Genomic DNA, 15965 nt, shown 5'->3' on the forward strand with positions numbered 1-15965 from the left:
AAACATCTTAAACAAAATTTACATTCAATTTTCTACTATAATCGTATTTCAATATCCAAATTTCTAGCTCAGTTACTAGACCATAAACACTATTATAAGATTGTTGATTTTTTAATCATCGACTTGATTCGATTTTGCAAAACTTGACATTTTTCAAGGACCCCAACAATAGGTCAGGTCAAGTTCCTCCAACAATCGTTAGCATCAAATCGAACAGTTGTCTAACATTTTCGATTTTCTAGTCATTAATTTCATTATATTTGATTTTGCAAAATCCGGTAATTTTCATTTCAAGGGTAGATGTAGAATCCTACTATTCTCCAATTAGTTCATAAAAAAAGCAATTTTTTTTGTTCCGTAGTTTTACCGGATTGGAAATAAGAAAATTCATGTACGACAGTGAATTCATTGTTTGAAAATCTGGTCGTATATACATGAAAAGAAGTAGAGGAAAATGCGGCTAAGCTGGCTGAAAAAGAAGTTGTTCGTACTCAATCTCTCCATCTTCTTCAGTTTTCTTTCTTCTGAAGGAGATAAGTCGAGTAATTAATCTTGCAAAACGGCTTAATGGGTCTTGTAGTCCTTCCATCTCATAGTGTCCAAAACGCCAATCGCGTTCAATAAATGGTCGAAATAGTGGTTCATCAAGTCCTCCTGTAACATACATTAAACCCAATAAGATACCAAAAAGTTGCGATTCTAATTTTCAAGTCTCAGATAAGTAGACAAAATTGGAAGTAACAAATAGAGGGCCCCACTTACCAGCATACATGAACCCATGTTTATTTACTGCACGGTAAAATGGTCTTGTTTTCTTCTCCCGAGCTGCTTTTTGAAGTTCGTACCATGCTTTATCCCGGTCTTCCCGTGTAATCTTACCTGAAGTCGCCACCTGCTTTCACCAAAAACCACAAATTAGCCATCAATATGATAAAAACCAACAACTCGAAACAAAAAGACATTAACGCCCCTTTGTTATTCAATTCATGACATGACATGACATGACGGAACTGGATTTGACATGTCTTGGATTGAGACTCTGGGGTTGATGTCAATACGACAAAAGTTGCAATTTTTTTGTCCCACCGAAAAAGGATTCGTTCTTAGTCTATATTGTCTGTTAAAAAGACGAAAATGCCCTCCACATATTGTTTCTTGCCTTGGAGAACAAATGGTATGAAGGACGTGGGACCCGTGCAAGATCATTGAAGCGATCGACCGCCACTAGCCCAAACTTGGGACCATAACCGTCAGCCCATTCCCAGTTGTCTGAAGTGGTCCAGAACAAATATCCCAGCACTCGAACACCCTGCATAGTTACCATCAACCATCTTACTTTCATTTTTTTTTTTTTTTTTTTTTTTTTTCAATTTGTACTTTCTGTATTTATTTAATGTTGTAATGAACATATGAATGGAATTATATTGCTATTTCTTGCATTTAATAAACAGATTTGAGACAAGTACCATCATCATTGCTCCATAAACTGCAAGTAAATGTTCTAAAATATATGGTCTGCGTATCAAATCTGTCTCATCAGATACACCATTTTCAGTGATAATAAATGGAATCTTGAGATGTTTGTATCTTTCATGGTAATGCAATAGAACGCGAAATAAGCCATCTGGATACACTCCACGTCCAGATTCACTGTATTCATCTGACTCAACTAATTTTAATGCAGTTCCAGATACCGCTTCCTGATAAAATAAAATAGAAACATTATAAGTTGGATAAATTGATCAAAAAAAAAAAGAGAAATGAGTAAACAAAGTAGAAATGAAATAGAGAATGTAGAGCCAAATTTTTTTCTTCAATATAAACATCAAGATTACCTGACCATAGTAATTTATTCCTATAAAGTCGAGCTTTTCAGATATATCATCCAAAAATGGGAAGAGGCTCATAGAATTAGCTATTGAAACAGCAGCAACATCGAAGAGGCCATATGGGCGCATGAAAGAGACATGATGTGCAACTCCCACAATTGGGTTTAACAATACACTGTTTTCAATAAGATGAAATGCTTAATAGTTAATACATTACATAGATAGGGGTAAATGAAAGTCATTGTTTAAATTTGAAGGGATACCTTTGTTCATGGATATAGTGATAGGCCTGAGAGTGAGCAACAGCAATCCAATGCATGGATTGATAGAAAACACCGGTTGGTAAAGCAGAAGTAGCAGCCTCCAACATATCAGGATGACCACCAGGCCAAGCACCAGCACAGTAAGTCAAAAGACAGAACACATGAGGCTCATTAAATGTCACCCAATAGTCAACAAGTTCAAACACACAGTCAACAACCACTCTGCAACACATTTAAAACCCTACCATGTTATTGTTACCTAATACTTTCAAACTAAAATATGCTGTAATAAAACAGAACAACTAACCTAGTAAAGTCCATAAAGTATTCTACTGTTTTCTCCGACTTCCATCCTCCCAAATCACTGGCCCATGGCGGCAGGGAGTGGTGGAACAAAGTCAACATAACCTTCATACCATAAGATTGCACTCTGCTGATGATCCATCTGTATCGTTCCAGTGCTGCATAATTAATCTTATACAGACCAATTCAGTTCCAGGAAAAAAAAAAAAAAAAAAACCAAGATTGTAAAATGCGAAAAGTACAGATGATTTTAAGTGATCTCCCATGTCTTTGTGGCAACAAAACAATCATCTTTCATTTGAAAGCATGATGTTGTAATAGAACAAAATGAATTAACTGACTGATTATACTGCTTACTGATTCTTTAAGTCCATTAACTGGCTCTTTTGGCATGATTCGTGTCCAATCTATTCCCATTCGATAGACCTTAACACCAGTATCCTTAGCCAACTTTAGTTCAGTATCAGGATCAGACCAAAACCGTAGCCTTTCCTCCCTGAAAAGATCAAATCATATGCTCTTATAACTTAGCTGCTTATAAAAAGGAAGCTCATTGACACAAGTGGTTTTTAAGTCTTACGGGTTTGGAACATTGTGCCATGCAGCTACATTATGTTGTTCTTCTTCACTGGTGGATTCTTCATCTTCAATATACTTCACGAGCCCTCTAAGTTTTGCTTCCATGGCTATCTTGAGAGACTTCTTCCTCTTTAAAGGTCCTGCAGCTTGCTGAGATCCACCATCACCAGTTGCAGAGGCCGTTACTGCATCTGTATCTGTTGTAGGGTCTTGTTTGTTGACAACCTCATCTTGTGCAAACTGAAGCCAAGCATCATTGAGTCCATCTTCAACATGAGCTGGTGCTGTTGCCAGCCCGAAAAAGAAACTCTCCTCCTCTTCTACACAGAGTTATTAGTCAGCAAATTAAGGCCAATACCACAAAACTCAAACAACAATGGAAACCAGTAAATAGGCATTAGAAGCTGCAACTTCTAGCATGATGGAATCAAAGTTCTATTCATTTGTACTAGCTTTCATATGAAAGGACACCATTAAAATGGGAATTGGGGGGCACAAACATGTTAAATGAGCAAATGAAAATGAATTTAATGGGACGTTTGAGTGTTTAGTTTGATTGTTGTAAATTCGTTTTGAGTGTTTGAGTAATAGCGACTATAATTCTGATTGTTTGATGTCAGATACCAACACATATTATTTTTGAAGTCATAAAATTACTATTAGAGCAAGCATCCAAAAAAACCCCTTAAAATCAACTATTCAGATGATTCAAGAGTTTAAACTGAAAGGTGAAGGCTATCTGCGTCGATGCATAATCAAGTTAGGATGCGTCAAAATTGAAGGGAAGCTTAAAAAATCGAATGCATCAAGTCTCCGACTTAATTTTCTATGCACCGTAATCTAGTCCTCTTTTCCAGCTTATATCAGAAAAATGCTCAACACACGGTTGGAACAATCATATCACACTTTCGATGGTTAATATATGAAATGAAGTTTCAGGAAGAGCGGAAATATTATTTACCGTCGTCTGAGTCGGAGCAATTGACGTTGAAGATGGCGAGAGTGTCGGAGGTTTCATCGATAGGAGAGTCAAACGGAGCGAGATTTCTCTTCCGGTAACGGGAGAAGGAGACGGCGTTGGCGGCTACGGTGATAGTTACTAACACTCCGGCGAGCTTCGTTGCCGTCACCAAGAGAGGTATGGGCGCCATTAACCTGGATGATTGTCCAAGAGAGAAGATACGTGACACGTGGACATATGTTATCTCCGTAAATGGCTAAATGCTCACGAGTCACCACTCCATTCGATCAAAGTCACAAGGATAGAGATAGACTCATTAAAATGATGTCGTATAAAGCTGGAGTTGAAGATTACGTTTTTATTGTTTAAAACTTAAAAAGGTTCTCCATAGGTATAATGATTTAAAAGGCTAATAAGGTTTTCAGTTTATCCGTATTAGATCAGTTTTTTTTTTTTTTTTTTTTTTTTTTTTTTTTTTTTGCGTATTAGATCAATAAGGTTGTTATTACCGTTTAGAAATAGTTATTTTTATTATTACCGTTTAGAAATAGTCATTTTTACTGGTAAAAATAACTATTTCTAAACGGTAATAACAACCATATTGGTCTAATACGCACAAAAAAAAAAAAATTTAGTGACCTAATACGGACAAACTGGAAACCTTATTACCCTCCTAAGTCATTATCCTTAATTATTTAGAAAACATGCTTACTAATCAATGTGACTGACTTGTTTGACTGAAAATAATTGCTTCCATTTAAACTTATTTCACAACCCTTTCAGAACTTCTAAGTCCAAAAACTCATATGATTGATGATCTTCATTACATAAATATGCAACATTTTATCAATAACTTCTTTTTTGTCATTTAAATGTTTACATGATCACATCCATATGTACAAATACAATCTCACTTTGATACCTCCAATCAATGTCTACATTTGATAACGAATGGAAAAGTAAAACCACAAATGGTTGAAGATATCAACAAGAAGATCACCCTTACTAGCCACAAATGGTTGAAGGAGACTTTATAAAAAGAAAGATCACCCTTACTGACAGGAAAAGTAAAAAACTTAAAGGAGACTTTATAAAAAGAAAGACCACCCTTACTAGCCACAAATGGTTGAAGACATCAACAAGAAGATCAATCTGACCATGGAATCCACATGTTGTCTGATCATGACTTTAGTAGATGAACTACCGAAACGTAAGAATTGCAATTGAACTCTATTAGCATTTGAAAATGGAATTAGGGTTCTAGAGAAGACGACGAAGGGTTTAAATTTTTTTTTGGATCATTTCTCGATTTGTGTGTGTCATCGTTGCACAGGGGCCATGCTAATCTTCTTTGTATCGTTCCAATTTTATCGGATGTCCCCAAAGGGACGACTGTAGATGAATAGCTTCACCATATAGAGGAGTAGCAGGTTATATGGGACGACGCGAGTTCTAAACAAACTAGTTTACTGTTGATGGTTATATATTCTCAATGTCTTTAAATTTAGGGTTAATGACTTAGGAGGGTAATTCGGTTTCCAGTTTGTCCGTATTAGGTCACTAAGGTTTTTTTTGTGCGTATTAGACAAATATGGTTGTTATTACCGTTTACAAATAGTCATTTTTACATTAAACTTGGTAAAAGGACTATTTTTAAACGGTAATAACAACCATATTTGTCTAATACGCACAAAAAAAACCTTAGTGATCTAATACGGACAAACTGGAAACCTAATTACCCTCCCAAGTCATTATCCCTAGAATTCACAGTATTTTGTATAAACTTTTGCAAAATGTATTGAGTTAGTCATTTAGAGCATCGGTATGGGTACACAAATCGCCGTTATTTGTCTATGTGGCACCCTCGTAACATGGTCATAACATCATGAACACTATTTTCTCACTGGTGTTATGACATATCTTGTTGACGTTATGACACACTGAAATGGAAACATTGATTGACTATTTGGCTGCACATTTCATCTCTCCCTATTTTTCTCCTTTTAACCTTCTTTTAAGAGTGTTATAACACCATAAACACCATTTCCCTTTGATGTTATAAGCTGTTATAAAACAACCTTAATAGAAAAAAATAAGCAATAGAAAAAAAAAAATTCTAAAGTTTATTTATGGGCTAATTACATATTTATGCAATGAAGTTTTGTTTTATTCCCGATTTATGCAAACAATATTTATTTTTATACAAAGATGCAAGGAAGTTCTAAAAGAGGACTAAATAATGCAATATATATGTTAATTGAAAAGTTAAAACCGTTAACTTATATAAAATATACAAAAACGTTTTAATATAGGTCTAATTCATGCAACCAATTAACCTAATATCTTTTAAATTTTTAATTAACAATATTTTCATAATTCTACTGCCATTTAACATTGACATCGACAATCGAGGCGTACCAAAAAAAAGTTTACGTCAAAATTACCCTTTAGCTCATCAACGTTTATGTTTTTTTACCATTTGATTGAGGATCTATTAGAGCTAGAATTTGGTTATTTGTTCTTCTCTGCTTGTCTTCTTTGTTTATTACAAAATTGAAATCAAAGTTGCAGACCTTATCCTTAAATTCTTCTTCATATTCTTCAAGGATTTCGATTTACCGCTCTACCTATCATGAGTGTTCCATTCTTCCATTTTTTTCTTCGATCCTTAATTGCTATCAGTCAAAGTGTAAGTAAGTTATTAGAAAGTTGAGTGTTTCAAACGTATGAAGCTTCATATGTTGATATTAGTTATAAAAAGTTGGCCTATTGCATTGCAAAATCCAATTGATCAATTTTTTCACAATAGAACTTGAGAATAGATATAAAAGAAATTTGAAACCTACTACTTGGTTGTGGCTTTATGAAGATTGGAACTGAATTCTACATTCCTCGGGCACCGCCCGACATCGGATCGTAATTTGGAAACATACAAATACCGACACATGCAAGAATCATAAAGACCTCAAGCATAACAAACATTCCTCGGGTATCGCCCAACATCGGATCGTAATCCGGAAAACATATAAACATATATATATATATATATATATATATATATATATATATATATATATATACACATGCCAACATTGGTGCCTTTGACCTGTTCAAACAAGAGGCAACTCACCTCGCAAAGTTGAATCTCACAGATAATCCTATGGCTGCTAGCTGGCAGATCCCCAAACTGCTGATCTCTCGACCCCCCGAGCTACTAATCATCATACAAACTAGTTAAGTTCGAGATTCTTATAACTTAACCATAAGTCCTTAATGGGGTAAAAGACCATTCTACCCCTCACATACTCTTGTCCCAAAATGAACTCTACCCAACCCTTGGCCCCAAAAGATAAACACTCTTACAAGGCCCAATATATGGCCTAATTTCCAATTGGGCCAAATCCCTTCATATGGCCTAAACTTAAGGTCCAATAATGCTTCTCTAGTCCAAAGGTTCAATTCCAGATGGCTCACTAAAGCCCAAGATACCAGCCCATGGAAATGGCCCAAACCGAGGCCCAAACAACACAAAGCCCAAATCTGTTGAGTACACAGGGCGTACTCCTATGTACGCTAAGCGTACAAGTTGTATGGCTTGTACATTGCGTGTACATGCATGTACGCCCAACGTACTGCTCTGTTAAGCCACTTCTACCATTTATCACTTAATACTTTATTCCAAGGGCTAAAATCACATATCCAAGTCCTCTTCAACTTCTTAATCCATAAAGTCGTTGACTTAGTGACTTTATATGACCCACATGAACCCAAACTCAAAGTATTGTAATCTACTACCATAAAAATGGCCATAACTCTTGCCTGAACCAATTAATACCTTCAAGATGGCAACTTTCTATCTTATGGACTCAAATAGCACCAAGGGTGGCAACCCTAATCCTAGAAACGTATTTGGAACCATAAAGCTCCATTCTTGGGATCAAAAAGGTCCAAAAACTCAACATAAGAGATCTAAGCACTCAAGGATCAAGTTCAAGACTTTATACCTTGAAATGGTCTGAAATGAAGCAAAAATCCCAGATCTACAACTTCTCCTTTGAACCACGACATTGGTTTTCTCTTCACTTCCTTGGAGAATGGATCTAAAACACCAAAATGCTCTCAAAAGGCCTTCTGAGCTCCAAGATCACTTACGTATGGATTAGGGTTTCATAGTAGCTTCTTTAGGGTGAGAGGGAGGTTGGTCTTGAGGCATAATGTTCCTTATATAGTTCCATACCCTAAAATTTAGGGTTTTGGTTTCAATGGAGTACGCCTCGCGTACCTCTCAGTACGCCCAACGTACTCACAAACCACCCGCGACCATCTAACTTTATACGCCGGGCGTATCGCAACTTACGTTGGGCGTTCCCAGCCGGACACATGCATGCATCCCTTGCATGCATGGGACTTATCTGCCAAACATTTCCATTAGGGGCTAAATCTGCCAATACCTTCAAAGTGCTATAACTTCTTCGTTCTAAGTCCATTTCCAACGAACTTTATATCCATAGAAAGGTGACGAGAAGCTCTACACTTTTAAGAACTCCTCATTACATAAAAACTTTCTGAGCAAGAACCCAAAATCCCTAGAAGACCGAGATGTCAAATTACAATTATACCATTGGCCTCTGAAGACACAATCAAACACTTGGATCACGTATATCCTAACACCCACATTCGAAATGGGCCAAATCCTCCTTTTCCCAATGCCCTAACCCTTATGACAACTGATGATTGGGCCGCAACCCCTAGCAACGAAGCACTTTCGAAACCAGGTGTTACAAAACCCAACCTTTTAGATAATTGAGTTGTTATCGGGTTGAACTGTTTATGCAAGTTCCTAACCCAACTTGCTACATAAATTGGTTAAACATGGGTTAACCTATTTAAAATAAAATAAAAAAAACTAAAAATTACACCGCTTAAATTTGTTCCAAACGTAAATAAAGTTTTAAAGTATGACAAAAACACAATCATAATTCACAAATACATATAAATTGTTCAAATAACATTAAAAATGTTTAATTTCGAATTGATTTTGAAGATAGTGACTAGTATTATCGGTGCTAAGAAAAAATATGAGACTTATGATTTTAGTTTTTTTTAAATATAAATAATAATACAACATTCTAATTTATAAATCAATACTATGATTAATATATTGTAATATTCAAATAATTATTAAATTAAATATATATTAAAGTTAAATGGATTGATATGTTCGTAATTTTTACCAAGACCAACCTATTTCATTAAATGGATTAAATAAGTTAACCCATTTAACTTAAATAGGTTGAAAGTGACAACCCAACTAGCTAATTTTAGATTGGATTAGCGGATTGAATCCATTTTTTTCGGCTCTATTTCTAGTCATGTTTTTAAAAAACTTATTATCATTCTTAAATGCTTGTATAACTTGTTACAAGTTTTAGGGAATATTTTATTCAAAGGATTTATGAAAATAATAGAACTTTAATATCTATCCAAAATTAATACATTCTGAAAGGAGGGGCCTCTCCTCTATGGGTATACATACTTAAGGGTACATTTCGAAATCTATCTTCTTGTGAAATCTCTTCATGACCAATCATCATTGGCCATGTTAGTATGTTACCGAAAGGTGACATCTAGTGGGAGCATTATGGGTCCAAGTGTTTGTAAATAACGTCCAAATACTCAATTTTGAGTTGAAAAAGTAAGCGCCTATTATTCATTTTCAAACTTTAAATCCATGAATCTAGTAGGGTATGTCCTACATGTTCAAACCATCATATGTAGAGTCACCGCAACATAATAAAACCAATAAAACCAATGATATATTTCTCAAAACTAATCGATTCTTAAAAGCTAAAAGATATATTCGATAACTAAAAGTTGGAAATTATTGTTTTATTTGTGTAGAAATATTCGTAAACAAATAGTTGTAAGTTTTTAAGATGTATAAAATAGCATAAAATATATAATTTATAAGTTTTCAAAAACTAACTTAAAGTAGCTTTTGGATTTAGATCTTTTCATTTAAAGTAAAAGCGTTAAACTCTTTCATCCAAACAAATCTTTTTCTATAGTTTGAGTTTCTTTTGTTAAATGTTAAAATCTCGTAAAAGCATTCAAAAAATTATTTCCGAACACACTCTGTTGATTTTAATTATATAATATACAATAAGAAAAACTAGGAATATCATACATGCACATTGTTGCGGGAAATTTATTTATGTATAATTGGCGTGAAATAACTTACAATACAATTTGTAAAAAAAACGCCCAAAAACAAATGTGTAAAAATAGAAAATCTTTAAAACATATGCATAAAACAAGAAATGTAAAAAAGCTCTAAAAATTAATTTTGCAAAATAATTTTTTTTTTCAAAAAATGAATTAAAAAAAAATACTAAGGTATAAAAATTGTATTTAAAATTTTATATTAAAAAATTTTAAAATTATAAAAAATAAAATTGTTAAAAAAATTGAAAAAAAAACCCTTAAAAACTAATTTGTAAATATAATTATAAAAATAGAGAAACTTTTACAACACATATAATAAAAAATATGAAAAAAATATTTTGTAGCAACAAAATTTTGTAAAAACGAACTTACAGAAAATGTTGTAATAAATTGTAAAAGAGTTGCAAAAAAGAATTCTTAAAAACCTAAGATTTAAAAAAATATATAAAACCAAAGTTGAAAAAACGATTTTATAAAAACTAAAAAAATCTTTAAAATCAATAAAAAGAAAGATGTAAGGAACCAATTTTATAAAATATTAATCAAAAACAATTTTGTAAAATAATATAAGAAAGTAATAGGGTTTAGGGTTTAGGGTTTAGAGGCAGCAAGACCTTACGTTCCGTCGATGCCAAAGGCAAGAGCATTCCAGATGACCCTGGAAGCAACAAGGGATGAAGTAGATGCCGCTTCAGGTACCTTTCTTGTAAATGGATTGCCTGCCAATATATTGTTTGACTCTAGAGCAAATTACTCATTTATATCGTATAAATTTGGTGGAAGACTAGCATTACATGTAGATAAACTTGATAATTCTCTAGTTGTAGAAGTTGCCAGTGGAAAATTCATATATGTTAGCGATTGCATTAAAAACATCATCATCGACTTGAGCGGGAATAAATTCCACGAGGAGTTGTTACCCATTGAGTTGAACGGTTTCGACATCGTACTAGGAATGGATTGTCTTAATGCAAAAGATGTCGAGATACTATGCAGGAAGAACATGGTGAGAGTAAACCCACCTGGAAAAGAGTCATTTATGGTGTACGAGGAAAAACGTAGAGTAAATTCTGGAATCATTTCCCTGATGAAAGACAGAAAATGTTTGTCCAAAGGATGCACATCATACTTGACATTTGTGATCGATGCAAAGAAGGGTGAGAAAGAAATACAAAGAATACCAGTGGCGTGTGACTATCCAGAAGTTTTTCCTGATGATCTTCCTAGATTACCCCCCTGATAGACAAGCAGAGTTTCAAATAGACTTGTTGCCAGGATCGACGCCAATAGCGAAATCACCATACCGATTAGCACCGACAGATATGAAGGAGCTTATGATGAAACTTCAGGAGTTGTTGCACAACAATTTCATTAGACATAGTTCATCATCTTGGGGAGCTCCAGTGTTATTCGTGAAGAAGAAGGATGGAAGCTTGAGGATGTGCATAGATTATAAAGAGCTAAACAAGGAAACGGTAAAGAACAAGTATCCATTGTCAATGATTGATGACCTATTCGATCAATTGCAAGATTCGAGCTATTTCTTAAAGATCGATCTTAGGTCATGATATCATCAGTTGAAGGTAAGAGAGCAAGATATTAAGAAGACCGCATTCAGAACGAGATACAGACACTATAAGTTCTTGGTTATGTCATTTGGACTGACCAATGCTCCAACAACATTTATGGATTTGATGAACAAGGTTTGTAAACCATCTCGATAAATCCATGATAGTGTTCATAGACGACATTCTGATTTAATCAAAGAGCCAACAGGAGCAGAACAAGCACCTGCGAGAAGTATTAGAAGTTTTCAAGAAGGAGAAGTTGTACGCAAAGTTCTCCAAATGTGATTTTTAGATTCAAGAAGTCCAATTCTTGGGCCATGTGGTTAACCAAAAAGGAATAATGGTTGATCTAGCAAAGATTGAAGCTGTGATGAATAGGAACGACCAAAAAGTCTCACTAAGATTCGAAGCTTTCTGGGATTAGCTAGATATTACCGAAGGTTTATCCAATGCTTTTATGCGATAGCTTCTCCATTAACAGCTTTGACTCATAAAGGAGCTACATATACATGGAGTAAGAAACATGATGTCACACCCCCAAACCAGAACGGTGGAAACGTCTGGGGACGGATGGAGTGACTTCATGTACATTATCATAACAATTGAGTATAAATGAATCATAGCAACACAAACATTCATACATTGAGATTTCAAGTATTACATTGTTTACGAATCTCTGTTTGTTCAAAAGTTGAATACAAATAACTGAAAACTAGAAAACATGAAACAACGACGTCGACCCTCAAAATGATTTGAATACCTGTTTACTGATTTCCTGAGAATACAAGTGATTTTGAAAAGTGTCAACAATTAAGTTGGTGAGTTCATAGCAGTTTGTATAAGAAGGATTTGTAATGTTTTTGTGAAAAATGATTTTTGTATACTTCTAGAAAATCCAATATTTTCTTTAATATGAACTATAAATGTATGTATTTCCTTTGTATCTTTTCCTTGTGAAATGATAATGCACGTTTCCAGAAAATCCAATGTTTTCTTAAGTATGAACTGTAGATGTATGTATTTCCTTTGTATATTTTCCTTGTAAAATGATAATGTATGTTTCCAGAAAATCCAATATTTTGTTAAGTATGAATTGTAGGTGTATGTATTTCCTTTGTATATTTTCCTTGTAAGATGATAATGTATGTTTTCCAGAAAATCCAATATTTTCTTAAATATGAACTGTAGTCTTAAACCCTAAGACCAAAAATGTATAAGTATTGTTGTACTGAAAAATAGTATGTAGTTATATATTTTTATAAAACTAATGAAGTGTAAGTTACTCTGTAAACCAAATCGTTTTGCTAATCCATATGTGAGTTATTATAACCATGCTAATATGACTGATATGCCTGAATTACGTTCTTCAGGCGTTAGAGCTGGTAGACTTTTGTCACCCTAGACTTGTCGGTCTAACTGTAGCTAACAACTGAGGTGTGGGGTTGTCAATCCCGTATAGATCTACACACAACTATCTCGCTCTCCCTCAAGGAGACTCTGGTTATAATGCATGACTTAAGGTGTACGCTATGTAGATCCGGTGAAGGAACGTCTCACAAGAGCATCAACAGATTTACATGAACTATGACTCATTTTTCTTGTAAAATGAAATAATTATACCTTTGAAAAATTATATGGTTCTTCTGAAATGAAAGTGTGGTTTTGTGACTCCCAAACTATGCCAATTATGGTTTATCTTGTATGTTTGTTGAGAATATTTATATATTCTTTTATATAAATATAAAGTTGTAATCTTGTCTAGTGTCAAAATTTGAAATCAAAACATGATATCTTTGTTGGATTAGGTGTCTAAGCCCATAACTATAATTGGTATTTACTTGAGCCGTTAGTAGCAAGGTCTATTTTGGGTTGCATTCACCAGAACAATTTGATAGGATGGATATTTGAGAAAGAGGTTATTTGTGATTTATTAATATATTACAAGTATAATTTATTAATTGAGAAATCATATTATTTAATTAGTTTTAAATTAACGGGGACCAGTTATGTAAATCATTGATACATATGGTTTGGGCTAATGATCAATGATTGATTTGTGATGGGCTAATCTTATGAGATAGTCCATGAAGTGTTAGTCTAAATCAATTGTTGGATCTTAAGCCTAAGTGTAATAATTAGAGTTTACAAGTGACTCTTGGGATTCTACACTATATATGTAACCCCTAAGCCCAAAAATCGTATATACAAGAGTATTCCAAGAGGTATAGCTGATTTTTGGTGCTCCAAGCTCTCTCTCATTATCATCCAATTGTTGGTGGCGTTTTGTGAAACATTTTAGGCATCACACTTGAGGTGTTAAGCTCTTGAAAGGCCAACTTCTACAAGCTACAACAAGAGGTAATCATCTAACTAGATTTTATGATTCTAATATCTAATTCGTATGGTAGATAGGCTTAATGCTTTGGAAAAATGAAATTACATGTATAATTAGAGAAATCTTAGATCCAAATCATTAGAGTTGTATGTGCACCATAGGGATGTTATAGTGCTCAAAACCCTTCAATCTTTGGGTTGTAACCCACCAAAATAGGAAATGACTACAATGTAACCATTTTTGCAAGAAAATTTATCTTTTAGTAAAAGTTTCCAAAAACCTCGTAGTTTTCCAAACCATACATTTCCTTATGATATTTGTAGCATATAATGATTTATTTGTTTGTTAACTTTGCATATCAAAACTAACACATCACAAATATTGTATAAAAAGTAGTGATAATTATATCTTATGCAAATAATACCTTATTTTTAATAGAAGGATAAAAACATATAAGTATTTGTGTGATGAACAAAGTTTTACTTGTATTCCCCCTCCTAAAACATGAAAAGCTTGAAAAAGTGGGTGTATGAACTCACATTGGGTGGTTTTGTTGGTTATTTTAGAAGATGGTGTGAAAGTTTCCAAGCCTAACACTTGAAGGTGTTGGTTGAACTTTCTTGGCAAAAATGTTATCCTAAGAGTTTAATATATAATAATATGTGTGTAAATATAGTGAAACTAACATAAAAGTGTACAAATACACTAGATTTGAAGGAATACTTACCAAATCTAAGAATACACTTGAAGATTTTTGAACTAAGAAGCTGGATTTGTTTCCTTGGGAGATAATGGAGTCAACAGGAAAGGAAATGAAAGTGGTGAGAGGATTTTATGATGAACTCATTCTAAGATGTGGAAATACTATGAGTTGTCATTTGCTTGGTAATCTGATGGCCATAAGCTTGGGTATACGTTGGTTAATAAACTGTGTGGGAAAATGATGAAGTATCTTATCACAAAAGTTAACTACCTTATCCTTTTACTGATTCACTAAAATCACCTTGGGAGGGGATCAAATTTGTGTTTTCAGCCATGCATGATCGAAATCACACTATTCCCTTGGTGATTTCGGTCCTAACTCCTTCACCAAGTATGATTTCGGCCTTAGTGGACTCATCCATAGAGTTTTCAGCCTTAATGGACTTATCTTTGGAGTTTTCGGCCTTAGTGTTTTCTAAGCATTGAGATTTCGGTCATACCTCCTTCTCCCATGGTGATTTTAGTTTTGAATCACCCACTAAGGGGCTGATTTCAGTCTTGAGCAATCCAATTCATTAAATGGGTGGGGTACTACACTTAAGATTATAAGGCATGGTCTAAATTCATGACTTAGGTTCCATTTAGTTGTCTTGCCTTGCCATACCATCACTTGTGGATTTTTAAAGGTTTATTACGAATGTGATCTCCCAAGTATATTTTCTTATACATACACTTATTCTAACCATGCCTTATTGGTTTTCAAAGTTTTATTGCAACAACTTTACATAAATATGCATTGTGGGTACACTTATACACAAGAACTCTTAGACCTTGTTTGACCTAATTTTTTTTAGTTGTCACATCATCCCCACATTATAGGGAATTTAGTCTCGAAATTAGCATCTTGGATGAGTTCTTGCAACTTGGAGGAAAGCTTGTGGGTATTTTTTCATTTGATTCTTGTGTTCTCACATGAATTTGGGTCCTCGCTTGGCGTTCCAGCGGACAATTGTTTTTGGTATTTGACTTTGTTTCGTTCTTTTGATTTCCCTCTCCATGATTCCCACATGTTCCTCTTTGAGGTGTAGGCTCTCATTTACCTCGATTTCGTTGAGTAGGACTACAAGAGTTTCGGTGGATAGACACTTCCTAAGGTTGGACATGTGGAATGTGGGATGTATGTCACTGAGTTCTTGTGGC

At 34.2% G+C, this 15965-nt stretch overlaps 1 protein-coding gene and 1 non-coding gene across 3 annotated transcripts; both read right to left on the reverse strand.

Annotated features, from left to right (window-relative positions):
* Positions 1-328: 328 nt before the first annotated feature.
* On the reverse strand, positions 329-4260 carry SFR2 (Glycosyl hydrolase superfamily protein). Of its 2 annotated transcripts, none has more exons than XM_078959718.1 (10): positions 3936-4260; positions 2976-3291; positions 2753-2891; positions 2400-2566; positions 2093-2314; positions 1836-2004; positions 1467-1700; positions 1160-1309; positions 763-892; positions 329-654 (listed from the first exon to the last, which is right to left on the reverse strand). In XM_078959718.1, exons 1-10 carry the CDS (start codon positions 4123-4125, stop codon positions 461-463), a joined length of 1911 nt encoding a protein of 636 aa, XP_078815844.1. In that variant the 5' UTR covers positions 4126-4260; the 3' UTR covers positions 329-460. The 2 variants fall into 2 exon arrangements, with proteins under 2 accessions (XP_078815844.1, XP_078815843.1); XM_078959717.1 differs by having other exon boundaries at positions 2976-3294; positions 3936-4259.
* Positions 4261-5222: 962 nt separating this feature from the next.
* LOC145003551 (U6 spliceosomal RNA) lies at positions 5223-5325 on the reverse strand. The gene has a single exon (XR_013662007.1). It is a non-coding gene; the product is annotated as a U6 spliceosomal RNA (small nuclear RNA).
* Positions 5326-15965: the final 10640 nt, after the last annotated feature.

The sequence above is a fragment of the Lactuca saligna genome, chromosome 6, assembly GCF_052625555.1.
Source record: "Lactuca saligna cultivar CGN05327 chromosome 6, ASM5262555v1, whole genome shotgun sequence".
Lineage (NCBI taxonomy): Eukaryota > Viridiplantae > Streptophyta > Magnoliopsida > Asterales > Asteraceae > Lactuca > Lactuca saligna.

Coding starts and splice junctions, on each gene's coding strand:
- SFR2 (XM_078959717.1), bottom strand. CDS start 4,125: ATGGCGCCCATACCTCTCTTGGTGACGGCAACGAAGCTCGCCGGAGTG. Junction 1,701..1,835: donor GAATAAATTACTATGGTCAG/GTAATCTTGATG, acceptor TTATTTTATCAG/GAAGCGGTATCTGGAACTGC. Junction 655..762: donor ACATGGGTTCATGTATGCTG/GTAAGTGGGGCC, acceptor TGTATGTTACAG/GAGGACTTGATGAACCACTA.